The 27,400-nt window shown below is 28.1% G+C and overlaps 4 protein-coding genes across 15 annotated transcripts in view; 1 reads left to right on the top strand and 3 right to left on the bottom strand.

Annotated features, from left to right (window-relative positions):
* Positions 1–8,425, bottom strand: part of cnc (NFE2 like bZIP transcription factor cap-n-collar) — a 107,205-nt gene extending 98,780 nt beyond the window's left edge. Inside the window, exon 1 of the mRNA XM_076406299.1 lies at positions 7,228–8,425. Within this exon, the coding sequence (XP_076262414.1) occupies positions 7,228–7,674 (447 nt within the window). The 5' untranslated portion in view covers positions 7,675–8,425. The remainder of the gene's footprint in view (positions 1–7,227) is intronic.
* Positions 8,426–9,133: 708 nt separating this feature from the next.
* Positions 9,134–13,454, bottom strand: Nup133 (nuclear pore complex protein Nup133). Of its 2 annotated transcripts, XM_076406297.1 has the most exons (13): positions 13,298–13,454; positions 13,128–13,246; positions 12,831–13,073; positions 12,481–12,767; positions 12,136–12,426; positions 11,804–12,047; positions 11,495–11,751; positions 10,703–11,443; positions 10,448–10,649; positions 10,198–10,396; positions 9,937–10,148; positions 9,606–9,871; positions 9,134–9,487 (listed from the first exon to the last, which is right to left on the bottom strand). In XM_076406297.1, exons 1-13 carry the CDS (start codon positions 13,345–13,347, stop codon positions 9,233–9,235), a joined length of 3,366 nt encoding a protein of 1,121 aa, XP_076262412.1. In that variant the 5' UTR covers positions 13,348–13,454; the 3' UTR covers positions 9,134–9,232. The 2 variants fall into 2 exon arrangements, with proteins under 2 accessions (XP_076262412.1, XP_076262413.1); XM_076406298.1 differs by lacking the exon at positions 9,134–9,487 and having other exon boundaries at positions 9,731–9,871; positions 9,928–10,148.
* Positions 13,455–13,764: 310 nt separating this feature from the next.
* Positions 13,765–24,482, top strand: LOC143197674 (mitogen-activated protein kinase p38b). 2 transcript variants are annotated; one of them, XM_076406296.1, is made up of 7 exons: positions 13,765–14,160; positions 14,442–14,619; positions 14,752–14,895; positions 14,989–15,223; positions 15,317–15,396; positions 15,448–15,700; positions 24,322–24,482. In XM_076406296.1, the coding sequence occupies exons 1-7, from the start codon at positions 14,057–14,059 to the stop codon at positions 24,384–24,386; spliced, it is 1,059 nt and encodes a 352-aa protein (XP_076262411.1). In that variant the 5' UTR covers positions 13,765–14,056; the 3' UTR covers positions 24,387–24,482. The 2 variants fall into 2 exon arrangements, with proteins under 2 accessions (XP_076262411.1, XP_076262410.1); XM_076406295.1 differs by lacking the exon at positions 24,322–24,482 and adding an exon at positions 16,035–17,502.
* The window catches only part of LOC143197672 (beta-1,3-galactosyltransferase 5), a 46,274-nt gene continuing 36,517 nt past the window's right edge, over positions 17,644–27,400 (bottom strand). For 4 of the 10 annotated variants that reach the window (XM_076406285.1, XM_076406286.1, XM_076406287.1 and 1 more), the window contains 2 exons: positions 24,544–24,692; positions 17,644–19,365 (listed from right to left, as the gene is read on the bottom strand). In XM_076406285.1, coding sequence (XP_076262400.1) covers positions 18,257–19,365; positions 24,544–24,607 — 1,173 coding nt within the window. In that variant the 5' untranslated portion in view covers positions 24,608–24,692 and the 3' untranslated portion in view covers positions 17,644–18,256. Of the gene's footprint in view, positions 19,366–24,543; positions 24,693–24,869; positions 25,031–27,400 lie in introns of those variants that run through there. The other 6 variants (XM_076406291.1, XM_076406294.1, XM_076406292.1 and 3 more) reach the window with 3 other exon arrangements.

Genomic DNA, 27,400 nt, shown 5'->3' with positions numbered 1-27,400 from the left:
TTCAAATACTAGAATTTAGTACTAATTATAAACAATAATAACACATTTTGTTTCATTCAAATGGTATTTAGTTAAAATAGAATAAAATATATAATTGTGTAAGTGATATAAATTTAATAAAATAATACCATATATACAAGATTAATGACTTTGACAATTTAATACTTTATCATACACGATTAACATAATGACTATAACTCATTATTAACGTACACATATCAATTTAGTACAAAACAAACAAAAACATCTATAGTTTTCGTGATTGACTCAAACGATATAAATAATAATTTTCATAATTATTTTAAACAGTAGTTTTACATCATCTAGTTTAATTCATAAACAATACATGAAAACTAATTACATGAAGAAAATTAAATAAAATTAATTTACATATTTAATAACTTTCAAGCAATAAGTTTCGTAAAGTCGGTTATGTAATGTTATTTATTCTAATGATCTCTACATTAACACACTGAGTCAAAATAGAAATAGCTTTTCTTAATAATTTTCTGTAATTGCTATTAGAACTGAAAGTTTCTATAAATATATAATGCAGATCTTATTCCTATAAACATATTTAAGCCGTTAAAATTTTAGAACAAACCATAAGACATAAGCAGTTTTAATTTACGTCTGCATAGTTAAATAGTTTGACTAATGAACGAGAATTTACATAAAAAATAACGGAAAATTGAATTTCAAACTACATGACGTTAATTCCCATAATCGATAGAACGATCAAAATAATAGAGAATATAGAATTCGTTCACCTTTCATTCGACAAACATGCTAATCTGCATCTTTAGATTTGTTCCTCCACTGTAATCTCAATGGTTTACGACCCTGCAATGAAGTATATCGTAAAAAATGCTTGAAGCCTCAAGATCTGAACAACTACTGAGATACATATCTTCATCAAATTGGCACTCACACAGCTAATGGAATCATTTTTTAAATAATTTGCGTAAACAGTTCCGTAAAACGTGAAGACAAAATACTATTTTGGATGAAACCCGAGCTAATTTAAGCAGTGGAAATTTGAAAAGACTAGATTTATTGCCACATAAAGATTTATAAAATATTCAGCAAGCAAACCAATTGAATTCCACAGGCACAAATCATAAGTGTTTCTACAAGTGTTAAAGCATGGATAAATGAGGTCAAAATACATAATGTGCGTTTTATAAGGCACAATCTTAGTTTCTGGGTACCTATCCTACTTTAAAGAAAGAAGATTTTATGTTAATCATAATAAATAAAGGACAATATGAAATGTTAAAAGAATATAGCGATGAATACGCGTACATTCTACACACGTGAGTGTCGTGAAAGATGTATTATTTAGTAATTTTAATAATAAATGCATGCTTGTGTTTTTATATATTGATAAATAAATTATATTTGTTATCTTACATGTTGTTTTATTTTTTCTTTTTCCTTTTAAAATTAAATACATTAAACGTTTAGATTTTAGGTTAATTTGTGAATTCCAGAATATATATTATACTTTGCAAGTATACGAATAATTTACAAGAACTGTAACTTTGGTTTGTAATTGTAGTCTATATATATTGATAAATAATTACATATTGTTTTATTTTCTCTTCTTTATTTTTCAAATGAAAGATGTTTATAAAAGGGTCATCATATTACATTCTTCATATTATACAGGACGAAAACAACTTTCAAAATTCAAATTCAAATCATTGTGTGCGCATGCCAGGATTCTCCAGAACTAGATTTTTGTTATAAACTTGTTCTAATGATGTTATGAGTGTATCCCTATGAAAATTTACATACGCGCTGATAGATGCCCAAATAAACTAAATTTTAAAGGTCATAGCGTAGACAGAATCAGGAACTTTAGTTTATCTAAATTCTTGTTAAATAAATATATAGGGGGCAAGCCTATAACCTTGAGATTTTCAGGTTATATATATATATATATATATATATATATATATATATATATATATATATATATATATATATATATATATACATTTCATTAAAGCTATTATATAGAATAACCGATGTTCTTTTATGATTTCATTTCCTCGTTTCTGATATGAAAACTAGTTTGAACAGTTCAATAGTTTAAAACTCATAACATGATGCAAATTAAAAGTGTATCGACATTAAATTAAACGAAAAACCTTATATAAACGTTAATCATCGCTAATCAATCGTCGTTTTTAGTGTATGAATCACATCAGTTTATATGCAATATAATATAATCAGGGAGTCGAAAACTTAGGTTATAAAAAATATAACAAGGTCGACTTACTATGCATCTTCTTTATGACAACGGTAAGTTAACTTGGCATTAGATAAAATTAAGTTGTTAGATTAATACGTGATAAATACAATTATCATTTATTCCCTAATTTATCTACTATTTCATCGCATTCACTAATATAAACTATATGTTAAACAGAACAAAATATTGATGTTTTTTGTCATTTATCTTAAAACAAAACTTAATAAACCTAGAAAAGCTTTTAAAAGATTCAACAATAATATGATGAAATGGTGCTTTCTCGATTAACATTATAGTTAAGGTTGATTTTGTCCTAAATATATCTCCTGCGTTTTTACGCTAAAAAATAATAAAAAGTGTAAAACGCAAACGCCTAAAAATAGAACTATAACGACAAAGTTTTTATAGGTTAACACCATTTATGTTTATCTACTGATAACGATTTTTAATGATTCTTATAATTGTATATATCGGTAATTTACAATCTAATAGTAGCACCTACAGTATGAGATCAGCAATGAATATGCCATATTAATAATATACTTTCAAATTTGTGAAAGAGCAGCTGGTGCGTAAATAAAATTTTTAAAAAACAATACGAACAATACATCTCAGACAATTATACTTATGCATGCCATAACATACAATAGATTATTAATTATCATTCAATGTATTATCTTAAAACTTATGATCAAAGTACGCTTTTATTATCAATAATTTTAATGCCAATTCGTTTACTAGCAAATAGCAATCAAAATATATCTTAGGTATTGTCTAGAAATATTTAAATTTTAAAAAAAGTCAACAAATGAAAATGGAGGTTAAGAAACAAATATATTTCAGGAAAGTAAAACGATTTTTAACTGAAATCTAGAAAATCTCTGTATTATCCGTTGGGTCCTTATGGAAGAAACACATTTCCTATTGTATCAGAAACAATTTAAATTTAATTTTACTGATATAAACAAACTGTAAAATGAAATTTATTTACAATGTTTCTTTAAACACGCTTATTAAAACTTGATAAGATAAAATATTTTTATTATATATCTTTGTGTGCCCAGAAATATGCACTAGTTTAAAATGTATTAATTAAAAACATATTAAATTAAACAAACCCTGATGGTAAAAGATATATATATAAATTCGCTGATGCAAAAATAATATTCCACTATGAATAATTTGGTGAAGTATTTTACCTACAATGTCGGTTATTTCTTGTGAGAATGCTTATTTAAATACTCATGGGGATCCTACTAATTAACCAATGTCAGTCATATTATCACATTATAATGCAATTAAAAAAACTTTACACAATGTTGTAATGCGTTTAAAGCGGTATATTGATTTACAAACTTGAAAAAATATTTTTTTTATATATTCAAGCTAAAAAGCTAAACCCTTTAAGAATATACCCTTAAAACGATTTTTTAAAATTCAATATATTTTCTGGGGTATATCTATTAACTTCAAACGCGGTTTTTCTTTCGAAACTGCTATAACAAAATGTTTATTTTTACAATTTAAAAAAACATAAATGCCAAAAAAATTATAAAAAATACCTTGTTTTTCAAATAATCAAAAAAAATTCAAAAATAATCTAGAAACCTAAGATCATTTAGACCACAAAACTACAAAATGGTGTCATCGACACATTTATTTAAATTGTCTAATATTAATAAATCTGAGTGGTAAACATCTACTAATGAAATTAAACAATGATTTCTTCTAGCAGAAAATGAGATAATTTTATCACCAAATTTTCATTATTGTGGTTACATTGTTTTCACTAATTTTTAGTTAAAGCTTCTTTGGCCGACTTCTATAAAACTTCTTTTTTTAAAAAGTATTATACGTGATTACCTTATTTGTGGTAAAATAATTAGGGTATATTACAAACAATGACAAACATACAGGGGACAGATAAAATAATATGAACACCATGCAATATAGTATATCTTGTTGCATGGTGGCAACATTGTATTCGTGTAAATAATGCAACGCGTATGTATTACTCAGTTTATGTACCAAGTCTTGTAGCTTATATTTCCGTGTATTACACGCTTTGCTCTGCGACGATTAAAAAAAGCGACTGATGAAATGTGTAATTTCTCATACTTTGAAACAAAACAAATCACTATTTGTCAGTCATATCAAGTCTTCATGATCCCTGGGTCTTTTTACTATGACTAGTATATTGCTACCAAACACTGCCATATTCCAAGATGATAGTGCGCTCATAAACCCGACTAAAAAGGTTCAGTTTAGATTTGAGAAGCATCAGAATATCATGAAACTTCTTCCCTGATCAACAAATGTACGATATGTTATATCAACATACTTGAATCGTTATGGGAAGTTTTAGATCAGAGTGAGGAGTATATTTCCATCTCCAACATCACTGAAGCAATTGACGGGTGTTTTAGTTCAAGAATGGGACAACATTCTATTGGAAATTATTCAGACACTATTCCACGAAGAATTGCAGCTATTTTAAAAGCAAATGGTGGCACAAGACTTTATTAATAAATAAATATTGTGTACATGTCAGGTGTTATATTATTTTATCCATCCCCTGTATACACATTTAAAACGTGTAGCAATCTACTTGGCCTTGCATTGCTTTTTATAGGTTTCTTCTAGATCCCCATGACATACATATTCCAAATTTACACGACCAACATAAAATTGTATGAATAATATTCCATATTATGGTCTTGACAAATCCTCTATGCTTTAGTTTTTAGGCATTAACTTCATTGTGACCTAGGGGTGCCGGATGAATGTAAACAGCCTAGAAATGAGATATATTAAATATTACATTATTTATAGCAAGTTTATTTGAAAAACTACATGATAAAATGACTGATTGATACTCTAATAATGGCATATACTTAGTTCGATTAAGTTCTTTACAAATCCTACAATTATTATACTTTCGAACATAATACATTACACTACCCAACATGTTTTACATACAGAAAATTAAAATACCCATGGCACGTTGTAATGAATAAACTATATATCATTTCACAAAATCTAAGTATATCTTCAGAAGTTATGTTCCATTATGTTCCAAAATAATCATAAGGCTAGTAGCCATGGATATATTGGGTAGTATAATAATATATTAATTATAATTACAATTACAAGCAACATTATATTAGGTAAAATAATTCAACCCATATTTTTGCACCAATCTAAAATACTAATAAAAACAATACAATAAATTAATTGCATCTATCCGTAAAAAAACTAACTACCCACGACATGGTTACAATTGAAATAAATTTGAAGATATTTTTAAATAAACATCAAAATAATGTTAGAGGTAAATAAGTAATGTGATTGTTTAAATCTTATAAAAATACAAGAATTTATTCTTGTTAACGGAGAACTAATATTAAGTAAAAATAATATAAAAAATGTTTAGGGTTCTTCATACATTATAAAGAATATATGATGAAATGAGACAATCATATTGAAGTTTCCTTTTTAATGTGTCAGAATTACTTAACTATTCTTTAAATACTTCCCATAAAATGGTTTTCATTTTGAAAACTATAGCAACGATATGCCCTAGGTGGCTTACATTTCGCAGCTCACAAATACAAACCTAATGTTTAAGTATTTGTCCTCATAATGCAATCTATTTATACAACACCAGTGTACTTCTGCAATCCTAATTATAAACATTATTATAATATTAGTTTATCACTAAAAAGAACAAAAAAGAAATTGTTGTTCTGTTGACCGTGAGAAATAAACCAAAAATTGTTATAAATAATTTAACAAACAAAACAATTATAATTAGATAAATATAAATTAGATAAAATGAAGGCTAAATACAAACACCATTATTACAAATAAAGTGTTAGGCATAAAAGTTGCCAAATAATAACTGCGACGGTGAAAAACAAAGACTTGGTATTTTCTTATGAAAAATATATATAAATACATATTTATATTTGTAACTTTTTATGACTAAACCGAAATCTTAGTATTAAAAAGAAATTACGATGGGATAAGTTAAATACAAAATAACATCTGAACGCGCAAAGCAGTTTTCAAATGCTCTATTTTAATGAATATTTTGAAATATAGATGAATTCCCAGTTGGGAACATCAAAGACAAATCTATATATAATTCATTTAAATTTATCTGGTACAACGCCAAATTTTTTCACCTGTATAGGTCAGTGACATAAGACCACATACTATATACTATAAAGATATCGCTTTCATTTATACCTTTATATATATATATATATATATATATATATATATATATATATATATATATATAAATATATATATATATATATATATATATACTATAAAAAAAATTGTTGAAAAAATAAAGAAAATAGTGGAATGACCCAGATTTTGGCAATGTCTCAGTCAAGGTTTTAAATTTGTTTCTAATTAGAATTAACAGAAAATTAAAAAAAATTACTTTTACACAATATTATAAAACATAAAATTATGTCTATCTAGAATTTGTTAAACAATTAAAGTATTAACTGATCTTTATTTCAGACATATTTAACAACAGCAATGGCAGACACAGTAAGGCTAATAAAATAAACAGCAGTAAGACTTAATAATATAAAATCAGTGACCTACAACTTGAGTATTGTTCATTAATTTTTCTATTGTTATTTTAACACAGTGATGTGTTAATAATTCCAAGTGAAAACTGTTCAAAATTATTAAGTGGGGTCATTATATCAGCAACAGTTAACGAAAATTAATATACACAATTACTTTGCAGAATAAATAATATTAAATAAAATTAATATATTTACAATTTTATTCCCTAAGTTACAGGTTTTGAATTAATACTGCATAATGTACGGATTATGCGGATAAAATATATTTAGGAAAAATGTGTGAATCGTAAAAAAAACTAATACTCTTAATTCCATTTAAAATCTAAACCAAAACATTTAAAAAATTGTACTTACCTCCTGTGTAAGTTCCAGTCCATCTGACACATCTTCAGAAGAATTGAGACTCTCAGCAATACTTTCTTGTGTAGCATTTTGCTCTTGTGTTAAAGACTCTCCACTATTTAAAGGAGCACTACTTCGCTCTATGTTCAACAAATAAGCATGAACATCTGTATGTCTAAAATTGCCTCGGTTATAACGACCTAATGAATTTAAGTCAGCAAATAATTCCCTCTCATAATTTAACAAAACTGAATCCAAACTTTTAGGATTAACATAGTGGCTTCTTAAAACAGCTGGTGTAATAGTACTTCTCCAAGTTGTACCATTATCAAAATCTAAATCATTTACACCACCATATATATCATACTCATACACAGTGTCTTGGTTCACCCGAAGTAAACTTATTAATAAGGCGAGCTGTAACAACTCGTCCCTGTAAACTTTTTTCAAGCACAACATTGTACTGTTTTTATTTCACTATTAAATTACACAAATTTAACTTCAGCTACAATTAAATTGTATGCTCTTTATTTTTTCTTCTTATATCCATGATTTTCCAAAAGTTTCTTTTATAAACAACACTGATGAGTTAGTCTGCTTGTCCACTACCATGTAAACAAATGTGCATCAGCTGATCTTTAAATAGGATGACAGGTCAAAAACCGGCTAAGGTAAGGTTAACTTAAACACTTTACACCAATCACTTTCCACACCACAATAAATACAATTTTTCTTCTACAATATTGCCGAGGAATAATATTAACTTAACTGAGAAATAACCGTTTCGGTGAATTTAATTCACAGCTTAGATATACAATGAATAAGCATTCAAAACATCCTAACGCGCTTAACGAGTCATCAATTCGGCGCTCAAGTGCGCAATGAGAAATTTCTGGTTGAAGGGGGGCAAAGAGTAACAAGCGGTGTTTTCGCTTCGTTTTTCATTATGCGCACCGTTGTTGATACATGTTATTATTAATTGCTGCTATACTAAAATATACAGTAGCAAAACAGGTGTTAACTATCATAACCTCTAAGAATATATATGTATAGGAAATCTATAATATATCTGTAAACCTTCTCCTATCAACTAAAAAAATAACGTTACATTATACCTGACCATTTTCAAATTTGTTTCAAAACATGTAGAGCTATTAAAGCTAAGAATACTGATCAAAACTGAGAACTTCTCAAAGACAAAACTCAAAATGAGTTCCTTGTCCCGCTATTTTAAATCCAAAAATTTGGCCTTTACCCTCAAGAAAATTTTAATTGTAAAACATTATTAAAATGAAGTGAAGCGGCGTATTTACGTGCCACATTTCAATGCCTAAGAAGAATAATATATTTTCATTAGAATGCTTGTTATATATAACATGCATGATTAATAATGTACATAAATTTAACAATTTGAATACCTTGCCTTTACTAATATTTATAGAGCCCTACAATCATTAAAATGTGGTAATTTTATAATTAATATTTTGATAAGTCAGGCACGTATGTAAAACTACATAAAAAAATATGAAGAAAATAAATAATTTAATAGAACCTTATTTAAAATCATTGTTAGTGATTTCTCACAATTTCTTCCACCAACATATCAATTCATTTCCTTACAAATATATAACCGCAACTTAGTGGTTTTAAACTAATACCATTGATAAGGTATCTTTTATACTAAATAATAAAAACTAACTGCACATTAGTATTCCTAATATACAGATAAATAATTATATTATGAGCATATTACTATGTTAATATTTTATATTTTTCTAAATTATTAGAATACTTCCTAAATTTTTAATAAAATATATATTAAACAAAAATTAGAAATAGTTATTACAAGAATAACTAAAAAATAGAAAAACAATTATTGTTATTAAAAATGTAATAAATAATCTGAAAAATAAATATGTCTTAGCAAAAATATTATATTTATTAATACAAACATACAATTGAATTAAGCATAAAATTAAAAATTACGAATAATTAACTAAAACAACAATTTGAAAAGTTACATCATTTGAGTTCTGTGAAAGTGTTCATAACCCATTTTTAAAAGAGTTTGAAAGTTTGTATTTTCATTAAGCTCCTTAAGAGATGGGTCATCAATTAACATATCAATCTGAGGAAGCAAAGTGTTAGGGTCAGAGCCTAAAACTATAGATATATCAACCAATCTAAAAAATAATGTAGTCTGAAGGCATTCCAATGGGGAATCTAAATTGGGGAAGTCCCATGAATCTCTTAACAGTGCAGCCCTCCATATCTATAAAAAAAAAAATATATATATATATATATATATATATATATATATATATATATATATATATATATATATATATATATATATACATATATGAAGAAAAACAAGTTATATAACAAACCTGTAAGGTTAGTTCAACCCTTTCATATTCATCATTTACAAATTTCGTAACATCTAAAGCTCTTTTAAAATCCACTTCAGTTGAATCTGTATACTCTGTGCATGTGTAAAGAGCTATTATATCTTTGGGATGTAGAACCCTGGGATTAATAGCATCAAAACCATATAATTGAAGGACATAATCAGGTATATGTTCCTGATATGTAATTAAGTTTAAATTATTATTAATTTCCTGTAAATAATTTTCAGTCCCATTATCGCATGGAGCTAAAATTTAACATTCATTAACTTTTTACTTAAACAATTCACAAATATTAATGTACTCTATTTACCAGCAACTTTGGCCAGTTTACACAGACTGAATATGGTTTTTTGTCTAGTTACAAGTTCTGTTTCTTTTTCTCCCAATAAACGCAATGTATCAGCGGCAGCAGCATAATTTTTATCAAAAGTTTGTTGGATCCAATTAAGTGATGGATATGATTTCAGGAATGTACAAAGCCTTTCTTGTCCTTCTGGAACACGCCCGCTAACTACGCGATACCTAAATGCGTTGCTATAAAAGAATATTTTCCTTTGAATATTTAACTTACCTATTTAAAAGTTTAGCTTGTTTTCCCTCACGCAGATACCAGTTATAAACAAATTCTGGAAATCCAGTATCTTTAAAACGACGCATATATTCATTTAATCGCTCATCATTATTTGTACTTTCGCACACTGCTATTAAAATATCAAAATCCAAATATTTTTCAGCTAACATAGCTGCTTTATCCCAAGCTTTCTCTTGAACTATATAAAACATTATTGTAACTATATAAAAAACTTCTTAACAGATATTACCTAAAGGTTTAATTAACTTATTTCTATCTGAGCAATATTGTTTATGTAATACTTTTTCTCGCCCCCCAGGTAATACAGTAGTTAAATGACTTTTTCTACCATCTAAAATTATATCAGTTAACAGCACAAAATCACCAAGGAGTTCATTAGTTAACTGTTCCCGGGTGGTTACTTTTAGGCCATAATTAACAGTAAGAGAATGCTAAAAATTATATTTATGAAATCAGAATATGCTTTCCATATGAAAAAGCAAACCTGTAACATTAGAGCATCCACAACACCTTCAGATCCACCAGATGCCGTCCATGGAAGATATTCCAATTTTAATGATCTAGCAACTTCAGTCAAACTAAACAACTCTTTATTTTGTTGTCTATATTGAATTACTTCAGAGAATACTGCTAACATTATAGAATTAGCTTCATGTACAGCTGCAGCAACCTCAATAGGACCCATAGCAGAATGAGCTACATCATCACATATCTTTGAAAGCCATAGAATACCCTCATGAACTCTGCTAACTTCTCGGAAAAATATGTCTTGTCTTGATAGTCCCGAACCAGTTTCAGAAGCAAATTTCCTTACAGTTTTTTCTAAAGCATCTTCAAATAACACACTGACTGGTAACTTTTTCAATACTATGGATGCTGTAATTTTTTCAGCTAATTCACTAAGGAAATAGATTGTTGTCATATGACTGTCTCTAACAGTGAGTCCTGCTAATTTATCCCAAAGACCAGATTCCTTGATGAATTTTAAATACAATGTAAATGCTTTTTGTTTATCAATAAGTTGATGTAAAACAAGCATTGAGTGTGAACTACCAAGCCCTTGAGTTCCATGATCCCCTTGAGTCCACCTAGGATCGCCCGCAGGTATATCATCTAATATATCCTTAGCTATTTTGGCAATCGCTACATCCAGAGGCCCATCAAATCCTGGGACCAAAGGAACATCACTTGGAAATAATGTATTAATCATATCATAACATTCAGTCTAAAAAATAAAATAATAAAAGTATTTTTCAAAAACAAGAAACATCCTTACCAACTGATTTTTAACATGAAATATAAAGGCAGCTTTCAACTGACTAGCTGTGTCTCTATGTGCTGTATATATTTCATAAGGATCCATATGATAAACAGAAAGATTATTAGCAGCAAGAGACTGATCATTAAATGATGTTTCAAGAGATGTTACAGGAGCACTAAATGATATACTAGTATCAAGTGAAGTACTGGTTATAGACACAAGTCCATAATGGCGTGAGAAAAACAATGGTTTTCCACTACACATAGTCCCACCTACAAGGTTATCATTTTATTATTTACATTATAAATAAAATATAACACCTACTGAATATTTGATCATTTGGGTTATGAAATTCTAAAGTGTCATGTTCTTCTTGTGGTTTAATTACATGTATACTTTTTGAATTATAAATATATGCATTGCATCCAGACATAATAAGTCTACAATTTAATGAATCCCCTGGACTATCATCCCTATATGATCCCATTAATTTCAATAAAAGAAAGTCTTTTGGCATAACTGGGGGTGTGGGAGTATTTGTATGTATAGAAGCCATTGCATAATAGACCTATTAAAACAAAATATAGTTATACAAAAAAAAACTTAATACTTATAAAGATGTCTAAGTTTTACAAATATATATATTACATTTGTACCTGAGAGTTCAGATGAAGATTCACCCCCGCACATAGCATTAGTACTCCATCGCGATCAGGCTGCATATCCAAAATCCAAATATCAACTTCAGTATAATCAGAGACATCCCAGTTATTTATATTAGTCCGAAATGCTTCTTTTATCGGTCTAGTTAAGTCAATAGACCATAACAGTTGTTCTGTTTCTGTTGTTTTTTCAGATATAGTCCACTTTTGTAAACTTAATCCAGCCAAGACATAAACACTGTGTAATTGCTGAATATTAGGAATAGATAACAGGCGGATAATTCTCTAAAATATTTTAAGATCATAGAGTTTGGATTATCAATATTTTAAACTACTTACCGTTTCATTTCCTTGATCACTGGACATAGGACCAAAAAATATAGATGATACTCTTTTACTAATACCTCCTAACCAACTTCCTGGTGTTCTTAATAATCTACATTTAACTTCATGGCTATAACTGCCTTGAATATGTTGTACTAGAACTACTGTACAGGTAGTTGTAACAAAAATACCTCCTAAACCATTTACATAAATCAAGCTATCACATTCTTGTCCATTTAAATCTACATGCTCATCTACAGAACAATGATCATGGGATATATCTGACCAATATCTAACCATACCTAAAATATATTTTTTTTAAAATTAAGGTTTGGTTAATTTTTTATAAGTTATCAGTTACTAACCCTCTGGTGAAACTGCTATACATGAAGGGAAATTTGAATTTTTGTTCAAAAAGACAGTTACTAATTCAGCACGGTGTGCCAAATCACTTTGGGGTAGTTTTAACTCATGACAAATAGGAAGCCTTTTTAATTTTGGAGAATTAGCATGGTGTGGTATATAAAACTGCCATACATATAGTCGTCTTCCACAGACTACCCAAGCGTACCCACAATCTGATACTTTTGCAGTTATTAAAACATTTTCTGAAAGAGTATTGAAGAAAGAATATGTAGAATTTAAATGTTGGTTAAGCTTACTATCGGAAAACGAAAATGCCTCCTCAACTAAAACAGGTACTAATACGCCAAATCGTTCTACAATATGTTGAGGGGACTTCAATACAATGTTAACAGAAGGCAATTTTGAATGTTGACGCCTAAAAGGAATAATGAAAAAAACTGGTACATATCGACCATAATTAACATACAATCCTGATTTCCTTTTTGAACTAAGGGAAGTGTTAAATCCAAAATCCATTTTCACTTTTTAGTAATATAAATAATATATCTCAATAGCCAATCAACCTACCAATAACCGCTAAAATACCTAACCTCTTTTAAAATTTCAAGAAATGCGTTAAAAATCCATGAAACTGTATTTTGGGTTGTCTATAAATCAATTACTTCAATAGGTGGTCTTCAATACTTATATAGTGTCCTATATATATATATATATATATATATATATATATATATATTTATATATATATATATATATATATATATATATATATATATATATATATATATACATATATATATTTTTATTATTATAATAATGATTTTATAATCATCGTTAATATGCAAACTAGAAATTTGTCAATGTTTTAATATTATTGTTTTTCTATAATAATTTGTTAAAAAGTTTTATTAAAATTTATTTAATTACCATGTTATTAGCAAGTTGTTAAGTTAATTTACTAAAATATACTGTCCTATTTTTTTGCACAACATAAATATCCAGTTGACGTACACAAAAATATTTGATTATCATCATTTTGCGAGTATTTTTTAGGGACAACGTGTATTATCGTTCTCTTTTCAGTATTCTGGGCTATATATGTTTATTTCTGTTGTCTAGATCTACGATAAGTTTTCGGTAGTGTTATTTCGTCCTTCTTTAATGCAAACTTACCGAATGCCTGAAATTTGACAGGTATTTTTTTGAGTAAAGAGAATTATTGAAAATGACAACTTTTCATAAAGTCGAAGTTAATAAAACGGTATGGGAGGTCCCTTTACGATACCAAATGTTGTCTGCAGTTGGTTCGGGGGCATACGGCCAAGTTTGGTATGTATACACCTACTTATAGTAGATGGCATTTCTTATTTTGCATAAGGCCTACCTATTATTAAGTTTATCATTTAAAAACTATCCTATAGGAGATATATTGGATCCTATTACATTTTATATTCGAATAATAGAAAATTAACTGTAATGAGGTTATGTTATATTTTAATGGCCCCATTTTCATAACAACACAGTTGCTGCTGTTATTAGTCTACTTAATATAGCAATTATGTCTTACGGTTTTGAACTTATATTGTGTTAAAATAAATTGTATATTTTAGTTCTGCTGTTGATACTCAGACAAAAAAGAAAGTTGCTATCAAGAAGTTAGCCCGTCCATTCCAAACTGCTGTACATGCAAAAAGAACATATCGCGAATTGAGGCTGTTGAAACATATGCGCCATGAAAATGTAATTGGTTTGTTAGATGTGTTCTATCCAAAACATGATAATAGCCAAGTAAGTTATATTTTTTATAATAGGATTGCTGATTATAGATTTTGTATGTTATAATTTTAAGTAAATGGAGACTTAATATAAATATTAATGATAAATACTTATATATTTTCTTCATTTCTACCCGGGTTTTAGATATATCTAGTAACACATTTAATGGGAGCAGATTTAAACAACATTATTAGAACTCAAAGACTTACAGACGATCATGTTCAATTTTTAGTTTACCAAATTTTAAGAGGCCTAAAATATATTCATTCTGCTGGAATTATTCATAGAGTAAGAAAAATGTACATTAGTATGGATTATTACAATATTTTATATATTTATTTATTTATTTTTCTAACTATTTATATATTATCATAATTTTAGGACCTCAAACCTTCTAATATAGCAGTAAATGAAGACTGTGAATTGAAAATCTTAGATTTTGGTTTAGCAAGGCCTACGGAAACAGAAATGACTGGCTATGTAGCTACAAGATGGTATAGAGCTCCAGAAATAATGTTGAACTGGATGCACTATAATCAAACTGTGGATATTTGGTCTGTTGGCTGTATAATGGCAGAGCTTATGACTGGAAAAACACTTTTTCCTGGAACTGATCGTATCCTCTTTATAATAATTTTAAGATAATTTAAGGCAATATGAATCAATCAAACATAAAGAGATAGTTGATTTTTCTTGACAATATGTATAGATATACATCAGCTCAATCTAATAATGGAAATTTTAGGAACACCTAGTGAAGAATTTATGAACAGAATTACCTCTGAAAGTGTTAGTTGCCATATATATTTTATATAGTTGTTTTACATACTTACTTTTTAGGCCAGAATTTATATTAAGTCCCAAAAAACCATGCATAAGAAAAATCTTTACCAATATTTTTATGGAGCAAATACAAAAGCTGTTGATTTGCTCAGTCTTATGCTGGAAATAGATAGTGAAAAGCGTATAACAGCTGAACAAGCCCTAGCACATCCATACTTGGCATCTTATGCAGATCCAAATGATGAACCTGTTTCAGCTCCTTTTGATCAAAGTGAAGAAACTATTAATTACCCAGTGGAAAAATGGAGAGGTATGTACAAGTATTATATATATTAATATTATTAGGTTTGTACAGAAGTATATTACATATTCTTGAATACAAATCATTATATTTCTTATTTTATATATCTTATTTTTGGATTATTTGAGTGTTATGTAGAGCATCTTAAGAGGTGATGTATTCTGAGAACATTTATTAAAAAATGTAGGGTTTTATCACGTACGCTAAGTGTTACAAATGTATACACTATTTATATATTACATTTGTACAAGCCTAATGTAGTTAAAAAGTGATCTATAAGGTTACTATAGCAATTAATTAATTTCATTTAATTAATATTTAATGTTTAATGAACTTATTTCAGAATTAGTATTGGAAGAAGTTGATTCTTTTGTATATGTCCCAATACCAAATGAAGACACTAGGGAATAGTTTATCTTAAAATTGGAATTGAAAGTAATAATGGTTCACTTATTTTCTAAGTTTTTTTTTTTTGATTAGGACCCCGACAAATCAGCTGATGTATTATTATCACTAAAAGCTTCCTAACATGTCTAACAACTTTATGTCAATATGTGTTCCTTTGATTTTTAACATTTTATTTGGATAATATTAACATGAGAATGGTATTGTAAAAAGTTATGTATCCAGTCTATTATTACCTTTGGCAAGCATGTATATATGTTTTATTATAATAGCTAATTGAAGGGCATTTGGCATCACTTGTATATTATCTAAAAGAGTATATTTTTTGTTTGTCAACTAAGCGTCATTATTTTAAACTGAATGTAACAGTGGAATGTTATATAGCTTTGAAAAAAAGCAATTTTTCTGCAAATATTTCTACCACATAGTACTAAAATTTGTAGAGTTTTTATGAAAAAATATATATTTATGTAACCAAACAGCTTAAATAACGCTTATTGATACCCATTAAAAATGTATATTGAAATTTCTGTACAATGCGAATTATTCAATCAAATTGAATAACTATACATATAAAGAATATTTACTTAAGTAATACAGCTAAAAATGTAAGTTTTAGACAGTTTACGTAATTTGGATATAGTTTTGTTAACGTTAAAATGTATTATTAACTAATATGCCTTAACATTGTGGAAAAATGATTGTATTATCAATATAAATTAAAATGATTTCTGCTTAGTCAAATTCCTTAGACTTTAAAGAATTTTAGGTTTCTTTATCTGATTGAACAATTTAATTTATTTTTTAAAGTAACATATTACACTACCTTAGTGTTTATCTTGGAATTATAAAACAACCTGTTTGGTATATATAGTAAATAGTAATCATTTTAATTAATTAACTTTGCAAAGCGTGAAAATATGTAATTTGTTAATATATGACTTCTTTTATGTACTTATATGAAACTTCATTTTAATTTCACAAATGTATATAAGGTACATTTAAATGGAAATATGTAGTTGGTTTAATCTGTAATAATTTAAATTGTCTATTCTTTATACCACTAAAGGTATATTAGTCAATAAAAAGTATATTATTTTCAAGTCAATAATATTTTGTTTGATTTTTGTCACGTTATTATATAATATATTATGATTCTAACACATGTTTAAAGCCCCAAATAAATAAGTTAATGTTTTTTTGTAGATGTGCATGATAATAGGTTGAATAAAAGAAGTAGTAAATTTTGTTGGATTTTATAAATATTTTGTAATTTTTTTCTTGATCAATGATTAACATAAAAATAATGTAGTTGAATGTATTTGCAACTATGTAATTTAAGGTATTAGTGTATATATATATGTATGTTATAACTCAAAGAGCAATAAAAGTTAATTGTGATAAAATGGTTGAATAGTTTACAAAAGTGTGATTAATATATCAAGTAATAGGAAATATAAGGATGGGGATTGAATAAGACTTTTTTTAAATAAAAGTTAAATTATATTATATGATTAAAGTAATTTGGAGAGGTAATAAAAAGAAGATTTTGTAATTAGATTTTACTTGTATATAACGTTTTGTCACAATATAAAGAAAATTTTAAATTCAATTATGTACATTTAAAAAGATTCATAATTAATTATATTTGTTTTGAAACAACCCCTAAATTTAAGATAAAAAAATATTAGCGATTAATATTCAGATACAAAGCACTGTACATTTCAATAAGATATTATTTGTTACAAACAAATATAATTAAATATTTAAGATGAATCCATTTAAATTGATCATACTAAATATGCCAACAAATTATATAGGAATATAAAAATGGATAATTTTGTGTCAATATTAAGATTATTAAAGTTTTATTTTATATTTAATTCTTTAATATCGGTTAAGAAATATTTTTAAATTGTACATTCTTATATTTAAGTACACGAATGTATATAATACTTATGAGAAAAATTCACAGCTTTATTACATTAATAGATATATATTTGTTTCATTAATAAATTGTTTATAATCTTGCTAAATTTGTTCAGAAATACAATCAAAGATATAAATTGAAAATAATTTAATATAAAATAAATACTGTTAACAAATAAGTAACTATTCATATAATAAACATTTCTTGAAAAATTTTCACCTATCTCAATATCACTTTTTACACTTGGCTATTTCGTGAAGTTTTTTCCACAAATCGAATTCTTCCGCACTTTTTACCATATGAATACTAATGTCTTTTTGAACGTTACACGGGGTTAGTGGAACCCTTTTATTTAGGAATTCGGGAGCATGCACCCTTTTGATTTTAAGATCATTGGCTACAATGCCAGTAAGAAAAACATCTTCTAACTTAAGGTAAGTGTGGTTTAAAGCTGATAAATATAACTGTTTTGCTAAATTCGCGGGTAATAGATATGCAGGACCCGTTGTGAAATCTGGAAATACAGGCGGCTTGTATTGCTGTGGGGAAATGTAATATTTCGATTTTTTATTTCTAATTGGCTTCCACTTTTTAGCTAAACGGCCGTAAATAGTCTGTTGTTCAGTTTTGTGTTTTGCAATAAATGCCAATAATCGGGATACGTTAATAAACATATCGTCATCTGTTTTAAGTACAAACCCCGCTTTTGGGCAGTAATTATCTACCCATTCCATTATAGAGATACTTTTGAGAGTGAGATTGTCGTATGTATCTATAAATTTTCCCCTAATAATATCACCATATATATTTTGTTCTTCTTCAAGTTTCTTATTTATAGTTTCATTAGCTATTGATCCTAATACAAAGGCTATAGCAACGTCTTTTCGGTTGGCAAAAGAACCCCAAGTCTTGCGGATGGCTTCTCTGGCACTGTCATGGCTGGGTGCGGACGTGATAGCAATTAAAAGCTTAACGTTTTTACCCAAATCTGGACACAAGTCAGCACTGACATCAATATGACCAGCTTCGTAAATGAATTGAGCAGGCACACCTTGAGTCAAATCAAGCGTAGGTGTATGTACGTTGGTTGTATGATTCAGGTGATCCGAAACTTGGAATAGTGGGGGCACTTCTGATGATGTGCCATTGTGCACACCAGGGAAACTAATGTTACCTTGGAGCATACGTGTTTCTGATAAAAGGAACGATCTTGTCGGTGGCATAGTTGGCTTTAGTGTTGACGGGTTTAAAGAAAATAAAAAGAAAACCAGTATCACAACAGTAAAGGCAAATGCCAAGTGCAAACAACGCACTTGGGATAGCCATGGCACCCCCATACCTGAAACAAAAATCATTTTATTACTAAATATACTTATTAAGAATAAGTAAATATAACATATTTTCATCATTCAAAAAGCATATAAAATTTAAGAAACTTTTACAGAGGAGTCAATGTAACGCCTTCCAAATTGGCAATGGCCTTGTCGAAGGCCTTGACACAGAATTAAAAAGATATTGTTATGTGTACATGTGGAGTAGACTCTACAAAACTTCCTTAATTTTAACACAAAAACAAATATTGCGTTCACTTTCTAAATCGATAATATAACGTGGTATGGTATTTCGCAGCATTCATTTTTTCTCTCTTCTAATTTTATTGAACTACAGTTATCAGTAAAGGAAAATATAACACAGGATATGTTAAGTGGGAAACATAAAACAAGACGTTTTCGATTATTAATCAAATCAAGGTTTAATAATTATCACGATCAGTGTGTGTGAATTGCAAATCTTAGAAATGAGGAGTATAAATATTAAAGAATGTCAATTGTTGTATGCCGTTATTACAACCAAAATTATCAATTTTCTTACAAACTTCTCTGTCTATTGATATTGATCTGTTAGATAGAAAGTGTGAATCATAGAAAGTATTAGTAGTAAAGAGTCGAAGAAACCAATATATAAATATTAGTAATTTGTTAGCTTTACGTTAACCTAACCTAGACTAGTTTTGCAAAAAAAGTCTGATATTGGATAATTAAGAAACTAGATAGACTAGTTTTATTTAGCTTAAAAGTATTTAAACAGGTCAAAGATAACCAACGAAGTATAATAGTATATGAACACTTTTTGTTTCTCTGTGGTCGTTATTTTTTAATACCTATTTTTTCTAAGAATTATTTACATTCATGATTAACGTTTAGATAAATTACTTTAACTGTAACGGTTAGTTTTTTGATCGAAACTAAAATTAAAATAATTGTAAAATTAGATCAGTAGAGTCCACCAAGAAGGTATAAACAATGAAGGCTTCTCTACTTCTGTTCAATATTGCTATAAACTCCAAAACAAGGAAAATCTTTGAGAGTGGACATGGATTCTAAAGTGATTATAATACCGCCATATTTGCTAAAACTATACGAAGGCTTCAGCTATTATATATATATATATATATATATATATATATATATATATATATATATATATATATATATATATATATATATATATATACATTTTGGAGTGTCTATTATAATAGTACTATCGTTCTATCTAAAGTAAGGATACTGAAGTAAAATTGGTACATGGCACCTAGTAGTGGATTTCAGTCCACCCAGTATATTGATGATAAAACATTACATCAACTTAAAGAACGTTATTCTATGTATCTGGTAGGACATCAATGGATTTACAAATTCCCGAAAACTGGCCGAATGGGAAATATGGAACGTTACAACTATAGAACAAATTAAAAGAAAAGTCTGATCTGATAAAAGAGGTCATTAAAGGCAAGGAAGCAAGCAAATCATATTACTGCCTGACAACGCTTGGCCCTAAGTTGCTTGCCGACTCGAATGTGCACCAGGTATGACTGCATCCTATTACCATTTGTTATGACCCAAGAAGCACCTCTTTTGGATGAAGACTCCAAAACATTACAGCAAAAAATAATGTAAGGTCATGGGAAATATAGAGGATATTTCCAAAATTAAGCCGGTGTTGTATATGTTTCAATATATAACTTACTTATAATAGATTAGCAAAAAAATGAACCTATAATACAAGTATAGCCCAAGATAAATAATAGCAAAAATCGTTAATATTGTGATAATATATTGAAATAGCAAAGAAGATAAATATAAATGTACACAACAATATGATATTGAACGTAATTTTAATTAGCAAGCTGACAAATCTTAGTACTTAGCAATCATAATTCAATGTCATACTTTAGAATTAACCTGTTATATCCATGTAATTAAATATTTATGTTAAATTTAAAAAGATATTGTACTAACCTTGACCAGATGTGTAAATAGTCATAAAAAATATACTGAGTATAAACTTCGTTGACTAAATGCATTACGTTATACCTGACACGTTATTTACCTTAAGTAAATAAGAAGGAATAAATTTATATGTTAGTTCGTTAAATATAAATATACAGTAGATACTACCAATACACTACTGTGATAAAAAAACATAAGCTCTGAACCCCCTTTGATAAAGTAATTTTTTTTGTTATATGTTAAACTTTCCTTTTTACCAACTAGGTTTCATCTAGACTGGACCTACTACTGCTTAACGTACTACGGGCTTCGAACTAAGGTCCTCGACATTAAGCCTACCGATTAACCAGTGACTTAGACATCAGACTTTGAAAATCATCCCAGAAGACATCCGGTCTTAACCAGCCTGGTTACTGGCGTGGCGTGGGATCATTTTCCGTGCAGTTTTGCCTTTTGGACAATCACAAACAAATTTACGACCATGTCCCGGCAGGATTCGAACCCGCAACTATCGCAACAGTAGGAGAACCGTCCTCTCGCTTAAAATGCATTTGCGTTAACGTTTTTCGAATATCCCTGGATCAACTTAACACGATATTCTCGAAGTGATTGTTTGAGTTGAGAATGATCAAAAATCCAACGGAGGCGAATATGGTGGTTACGGAAAGATGTGACATTGATTTTCAATGAAAAAATCACAAAGGAATTATGGTTTGTGAGAATATTATAGCCGTAAAAACAAAAACTATGTAGTACATTTGTATTTTAAAATCTGTAACAAAAGACGTACTATAATTAAATAAAATTAATTTTCAATAAATATATTGTTAGTAAAAATATTTTTAATGAATAGGCTGACTAATAGAAGCACAGGAATTGTACACCACTGCCAAGAAGTACTCTCGTCTGAATAATGATGATTTTCTCAGAACACATCTTACTTCTTCCTCTCGCGTGTTCTAGTAGTTTTCCTAATATTATCTATAATTTCCATGATGGCCAATGTTATACTATAGGACATATAGTATAGGAAAAATCCAAAGAGGTTGATCATAAAAAATAATATTAAAATAATAATAATATTTTTAATATAATACAATTTTTTAATTATTGTGTCAACAAAAATTAATATAATTAGCAAATAAAAAACAGTTAGTTGGCATAATGGAAATTATGCAATCGTTTTGGATAAGACACGTAGAATTGTTTAAATTAAAACAATTAAGTTTGACATAAACACACATTTTATAGTGAACAGCCTAATAAATTACCTATTTACTTGCAATTACTTATTGCAATACAATAGCTTTACGCAAAATAAAATTAGTCATGGTTGAAAAAATCCACAAATCAAACGGTTAGGAATTAGTTAAAATCAACTACCACCGCATGCATACAAAATTGCCATTTTGCATAGCTAATTATATAATGTTAATAAAAAAGAACTATAATGGCGAAAATGATTGTGATTGACAGATATTTGTTTTTAGATCGGTCATAATTTCATTGATCCAGCTTTTTGTATATGTTTACGTCAACTAAAAATTATTAGCATACTACTCGCAACTCATAACTTTGTAACTCACTGTAGTAACTGTTCAATGTAAAAAAATCAAACAAGAAATGCTGGGGTCGTTTGAAACTGAACGAGAAACATGTGTTAACATAAGACGGGCGATTTACAAATTATATTTTCTGAGAAGCTCTTTTAATTTCAACCACAGCTTAAGCATTGTTTTGGTTTTGTTTTGTATTCATATGAACTCTTTCAAGTATTATTTGGCTTGGCTTTACTTACAACAAGCTGATGCATAAGTTTACGTATGTACTCAACGAAATCTGTAGTTTTTATATATTAGATTACTTATTATAAAATGATAATTGACAGAATATTAATTTTATGTACTCCGTTATATGAAATATATTTTGAATAGGGTAAATATCTTTCAATCTATATATACTGCGTATTATACTAACACTAAAAATTTAATAAATATTTAAATTATGTTTATGTTTAACCTGTTATTATGTTATTTATAATTATGTTTAACCTGTTAAACGGGAAAAATAATATATATAAATAATAATTCAAAACCATATTTAGCCTGATATTCTCTTCCATCCCACTCTTTCAGCATTTTGTCACAATTTATCACTTTAGATTTATATTTCGGTACGGTGGATTTGCAACGCATTGAGCACTTGAAGTAATATAACACCACATGATAATGTAATCATTTAATCTCTGTTCGAATTATCATACATTCGAATATCTCGGAATTATCAGAAGCGATAAAAAACAACTGAAAAAATAAAACGAAATTTCAAAGTCTCCAAAACTTTAATTTCAACAGTTGATGACTGCAATCTTGAACATAAAAACTGTTGTGTTATGTAATATCTTTTTTGTTTTTTTTTTGGTTGAAGTGTTTATTTGTTATTAGTGTGCAATTTTTGTTACATTCCTTCATATTTCTAATGGGGGATGTATAATTTTATTCATCGTTAATTCCGAAATTTCATATAGATAGATCAATAGATTGAACATTTTTATTTCAATGTATTGAATAGCAAATGTTGATTATTTTCTTAAATATAACCTTTGAATATTATAGTAAAAAAAATAGTAGAAACTGCCTATTATAAGTTGAAAAATAAATCTACTCTCGTTCTACTTTCGGTCCATTCGAATTTACAAAATACTTTTTCTTTTACACTAAGCAATGTATTAAATAAAAATAATTTTATATATATTTTATTATATATATTTATATTATATATTAAATAAATAAATAAATTAAAATAATTACGAAAAATCGCACAATATGAATTAATATGAGATTTGCCTACAAATATTGTGAGAAAAAAATATGTTAATAAAAATTGTACATAACTACATTGATATTATGTTTTGAAGCAAAATCACCATTAGGATTTTATATTTAATAGAATTGTGAAAATAATTTTATTAGATAACTAATTAATAATTTATTTTTATGTTACAGGTTATATATTTATACCAATGGTAAACAGTTCAAGTCAATCAATATGGAGTTCTTTAAAGGAGTGAAGAGTAAATCCAAACGAAGAGTACAATATGAACATAGATGTTGATTCAAGCTTTGGTTATTTATTTCCCAAACATAATTCTAAAACAATATCCCAACAAGAAGATAAATCTACTGATATAAAATCATCTATTTTGTAGTGTTATATTTGTAACTTACGAGTATTAATAAAAATGTTTTTCTGGATCAAATGTCTTGTCCTGAATGGTAAAAATTTAGCCATGACAACGTGTTTACAAGTATTTCTTTAAAGTGCGAATTACATCATCAGAGTTGGCTTTTGTAGACGGCTTAACTGCTTTACATACCTGAAAATTTTTAATTTCCAATATATCTAGGTATAGAAATAATAAAACAAATCTCAAGTTCATATTTGATCCAATAACATTAAGATTTTACACAAATAAATTTAATACACATTTGAATATTAATTAAATATATAATTGGTGACGGCTATAATATGAATAAAATATGTGGCAACTCACTCAAGTTCTGAAACATTTAAGAATTTCAATAATTACCGGGAGATACAGTTGGATCAAACTTTCATGAACAAGTACACCACAATGATTATATTGTTTTGTTTATTATCATTATATACGTATATGACAAAAAACACACAAAGTATTTTTTAAATTATTAAAATGTGATATGTTAACCGACTAATAGTACAGCAGTCGTTATCATATTTATTTAACGCATTTAACATTATCTTAAAGGATTAAAGCACTGGGATTAGAACAATCGAGCGAATTTTCTTTAATTTTTAACAAACATATTTATTGCATATGAAGTGTTCATTAATTATTCTGTTTAGTAATTGGACAGAGTATTTGAATTATTTTAGGATTTAATAAAAAATATTCATGTTACTTTAAAACATTCTCTTAATATTTTCTCTTGATCTAATGTAAAATGCAATTAAATATCCTGGAGAAAACGATCTATCTATTATTAGTTAAATAAAAAAATATACCTGATATTTTAAAAGTTATGCTTTCTATCACAGTGGTGTTTTTTCATGATGTAGTTAGTTATGTAGTTTAAAGCACTGCACATATACTAAAATGTCAACATTGTATGCTAATAGTTCCATACTAGGCTGCTATTAGCTAATTAAAATCGATGAACACTGATCATAACTCAAATTAATAAAATACGATAAGCACATTTATTAAGTCTATTCTGTTCGATTTCTTAATAGATATTTGTTTCGTTCCAATTTATTTAGCACAGATTATTTATTACATCACCAACCTCAAGAATAAATTCACGTAACAAACTAAACACTAGACTGATAACCACTCAATGAACTAACACTACAACAAACACCATCTTACTGCTGTTAACAAAGAGATATTTCTGTGCCATCTGAATAATGCAAAGTTATCCTGAGTCTATTATTGCCGACCTTAACAAGTTATTCAGAAACTTGTCGAGGATTCTCTATACATTTTAATCACGAGATTCGGCCTTTCGAAGTTTAATTGGTTTATAAGCTTCGGAACGTTCTCATTTTATCCGTAAATAATAGTAGTGATTTTGGAAGATTCGTCATTAAGTTAATTTAGTTAATTTCACCAATGTGAGTTTTATTACTTCACAAGTATTTTATTACTTTAAATTAGCGCCAGACGCGACGAGCATAGATATTTTGTAGCATTTAATTATTTGAACATTATATTAATTATATTATTCTTAACGAGAATTTGCTTAAAACTTTCATTTAAGGTATTGTAATCGTAGTAATTCGTAGCGTTAAGAATTATCTGATCCTCCTTAAAGTAGTTATCATTTTACTACATTTTATTTAGAGTAAATCATAATTAATTTTGTCCAAATAAAATGCATTTTAGTATGTCTACTAATAATACGTGAACAACACTCTGAAAAGCCGGCTTGGTGGCGCAGTATTGCGATAGTCGCGGGTTCGAATCCTGCTGGGGCATGATTGCAAATTTATGTTTATGACTATTTAATATTTGTGAATGTCCTAGGCAAGAGTTTAAAATCCGACAAGGAAAATAATCCCAGTCACGCCAGTAACCAGGTTGGGTAAGACCAGATGTCTTCTAGGATGATTTCTAAAATTGGTCACTGGCCAGTCGGTAGGCTTAATGCTGAGGCCCGTGGTTCAGAGCCCACGTTAAACTGTTGGTTCAGTCCAGATAATCCCTTAGTTCGTAAAATGAGACGTAAAAGAAACACTTTGAAAGTGGTTAGTTAATAGAGGTGAGAATAGTTATGAAGACATATTTTGGGCATTTAGTTCATTTCAGATGCATTTAAAATCATATGTAAGTGTCCTTGAAATCTTAGTATGTTTTTTTAAACGTTTTTCAAGTCATGACCAAATAGTAATATAGATATTGTTAATGACTTCGGAATAACCTTCCTTCAGTTTCACTATTTTACGATTTTTTTTTCAGTCGGTTAATAGATAACATTTTATATATTGTAATACCGTACTTTTTTTTACAAATCACTTATAATTCGGGACGGGACAGAATGAATACACCACTTATGGCCTTGGAGCAAAAGAGTAACTTTATTTTGATCCCTGGTAATTTATACCAACTCGATACAAGTCACAGCGCCCTCTACTAACTTTTCTTCCTCCTTTCTATGCTGGCTCTTGTATCGAGACAAGTCATATATTTAACACTTTTCTTTATTTAATTCAGAGAAGTAGAGCGTGCAGTAATTGATGTGTTTCAGCCGAACATTTAAAAAACATAACACATGCAGAGATGTGACAAAGTGGTTATGCAACACTATAACGCTTAATCAAATGAGGAAATACTTAATTGAGAACTAATACCCGTCGTGTTTACCAGACATTAGCCCCTTTCGTTATGCATTCCTCTGATCGATGCTAGGGATTAGGGATGTTGGCGACTGAAAAAAGTATCGATAGCTCGATATATCAATATTTTAAAAAATATCGAAGAAAAAATAAAAATAGTGAGAACCTTTAAAATTAAGCACTAAAATTACCAATTTTAAAGGTTTATTA

The sequence above is a fragment of the Rhynchophorus ferrugineus genome, unplaced genomic scaffold, assembly GCF_030347505.1.
Source record: "Rhynchophorus ferrugineus isolate W39M unplaced genomic scaffold, kcgeb_rfMv2 rfM5, whole genome shotgun sequence".
In the NCBI taxonomy this organism is placed as follows: domain Eukaryota; kingdom Metazoa; phylum Arthropoda; class Insecta; order Coleoptera; family Curculionidae; genus Rhynchophorus; species Rhynchophorus ferrugineus.
This window is presented reverse-complemented; position numbering and strand designations above follow the sequence as displayed.